The sequence below is a fragment of the Myotis lucifugus genome, unplaced genomic scaffold, assembly GCF_000147115.1.
Source record: "Myotis lucifugus unplaced genomic scaffold, Myoluc2.0 scaffold_211, whole genome shotgun sequence".
In the NCBI taxonomy this organism is placed as follows: domain Eukaryota; kingdom Metazoa; phylum Chordata; class Mammalia; order Chiroptera; family Vespertilionidae; genus Myotis; species Myotis lucifugus.
The window spans coordinates 2,312,635-2,314,308 of NW_005871259.1; the positions used below are offsets into that span (position 1 = coordinate 2,312,635).

At 57.4% G+C, this 1,674-nt stretch overlaps 1 protein-coding gene across 1 annotated transcript in view; it reads right to left on the reverse strand.

The window, feature by feature from the left end:
• Positions 1-741: 741 nt before the first annotated feature.
• Positions 742-1,674, reverse strand: part of DCST1 (DC-STAMP domain containing 1) — a 13,522-nt gene continuing 12,589 nt past the window's right edge. Inside the window, 2 exon segments of the mRNA XM_014463491.2 lie at positions 742-1,207; positions 1,322-1,480. Of these exon segments, the coding sequence (XP_014318977.1) occupies positions 980-1,207; positions 1,322-1,480 (387 nt within the window). The 3' untranslated portion in view covers positions 742-979.

Consider the following 1,674-nt stretch of genomic DNA (forward strand, 5'->3'; position numbering starts at 1 on the left):
TTCATGGGGGTAGGGGATCTGGCACAGGAGGAAAAAGTAAATAGACATTCTCACTTTGATGAGTTTGCTTGGGGCTGATTGAATAAGAACAAGTACCACTTGCTGTTGCTGTTGTTGTTTTTGAATAATGTTGGGCTCTGTACTAAGAAACTGTAAGTAAATTAGCTCAATTCAAACAATAACCATGTAAGGCAGGTATTGTTTTCATCCTCATCATCTCTTTTCCAGGTGAGAAAACTGATGGTTGGAGAGGTGGTCACTTGCCTAGAGTCACACGATGACAACTAACACGTGTTCAGAACTTTATCTGTGCTTGCACCGCGACAGCAAAACTCACTTAATCCTTACCACACCCAAATGGAGTCAGTAACTCCACTTTACAGAAAACCAAGGCACAGCATTTAAGTAAGTGCTCAACACCATATAGTTGTCATAGTAATAAGGACGGGGGCCAGGATTTAAACCCAGGTCCTCTGGCACCAGAGCCTACACCTGACCATCACTCTGTTACTAGTCTCTAGGGAGCAGGCCTGCAGATCTGCCCCCCCACCCCACCCCGTTCTTCAGAGGGAGACCCAGGTCCAGTGAGGCCTATGGCCAGAGTGACACAGCTTCATGAGGGAGTGTGGACTGGAGCCTGGTTCTTCCGACTCAATGCGCTTTCCATATACCATGTGCCCTTCATGAGGCCTCCCTGGCCCCCAGCCCCCGCCTCCCCGCCTCCTATGAATTGCCCCGAGCTTCTGGTCTGCAGGCCTCTCAGTAGGCCCCGTGGCTTTGCCGTCGTCCCTGGTTTCTGATGAACCCCTCTTGCTTTCCTTCGATCAGCCTGTATCACATCTTATTCCCCCTTTCCGCCTGCTTCCTGCTGGTCCTCTGAGTAGCTCAGGCTGGGCTGACGTCTGGGGCTCAGAGATGGACACAGCCCTGACGTCCAGGAGCAGATGACCAGGCCCCTTGGCACGAATCATGTCTGAACTCACTGAGCTCCCAGAGGCCTGGGGCCTGGTGGGGGCTGGGAAGGGGGAAGCCCTTCCTTCGTGGTTCTCAGGCCCAGCCGGGAGCCACAGCGCGCAGGCCTGGCCTGACTTACTCGGGCTCTCTGCTCTCGCGCCTGCCTCACGATGGCCGCCCTCCTCAGTTTGGTGAAGGCCGCTCTTTTCCTCAGGAGCTCATTGTAGAAGAACAGGATCCGCTTCTTCTCTCGCTGGGCCAGGAGAAGAGGGTCAGTACCAGCGCCGCGGGAGCTGCCGGTGGCCGGTGTGTGTGTGTGAGCGCTGCCCGGAGGGGTGGGGAGGTCAGGGGAGAGGCCAGGGTGCACCTTGGGGAAGTAGAAGGCTGCGATGACCCTCCGGAGCCGGTAGCCGAAAGCCTGGAGCAGACAGAGACACACTAGCAGGCCGGTGGGGAGTCCAGTCCTCGCGTAGGCTCCGGCGCTCAGGCGCACGGGCTGAGGCAGGCAGGCTGGGGGCGGGGAGGCCTGTCAAGGGTCTGGCCGCTGAGGGACAGGGCAGCCCTGGCTGAATTCCCACCCCAGTGAGGGCGCGGGTTAGGTCTGAAACCTTGCTGGACTCCCCGCTTCCCCCGCCCCCTGAAGAGCTGGGCCATCAAGGGCCCCAGGTGGCTATGTGCTCAACACAGCGCAGATGTAGACCATTTCCATCGGGGCAGGAA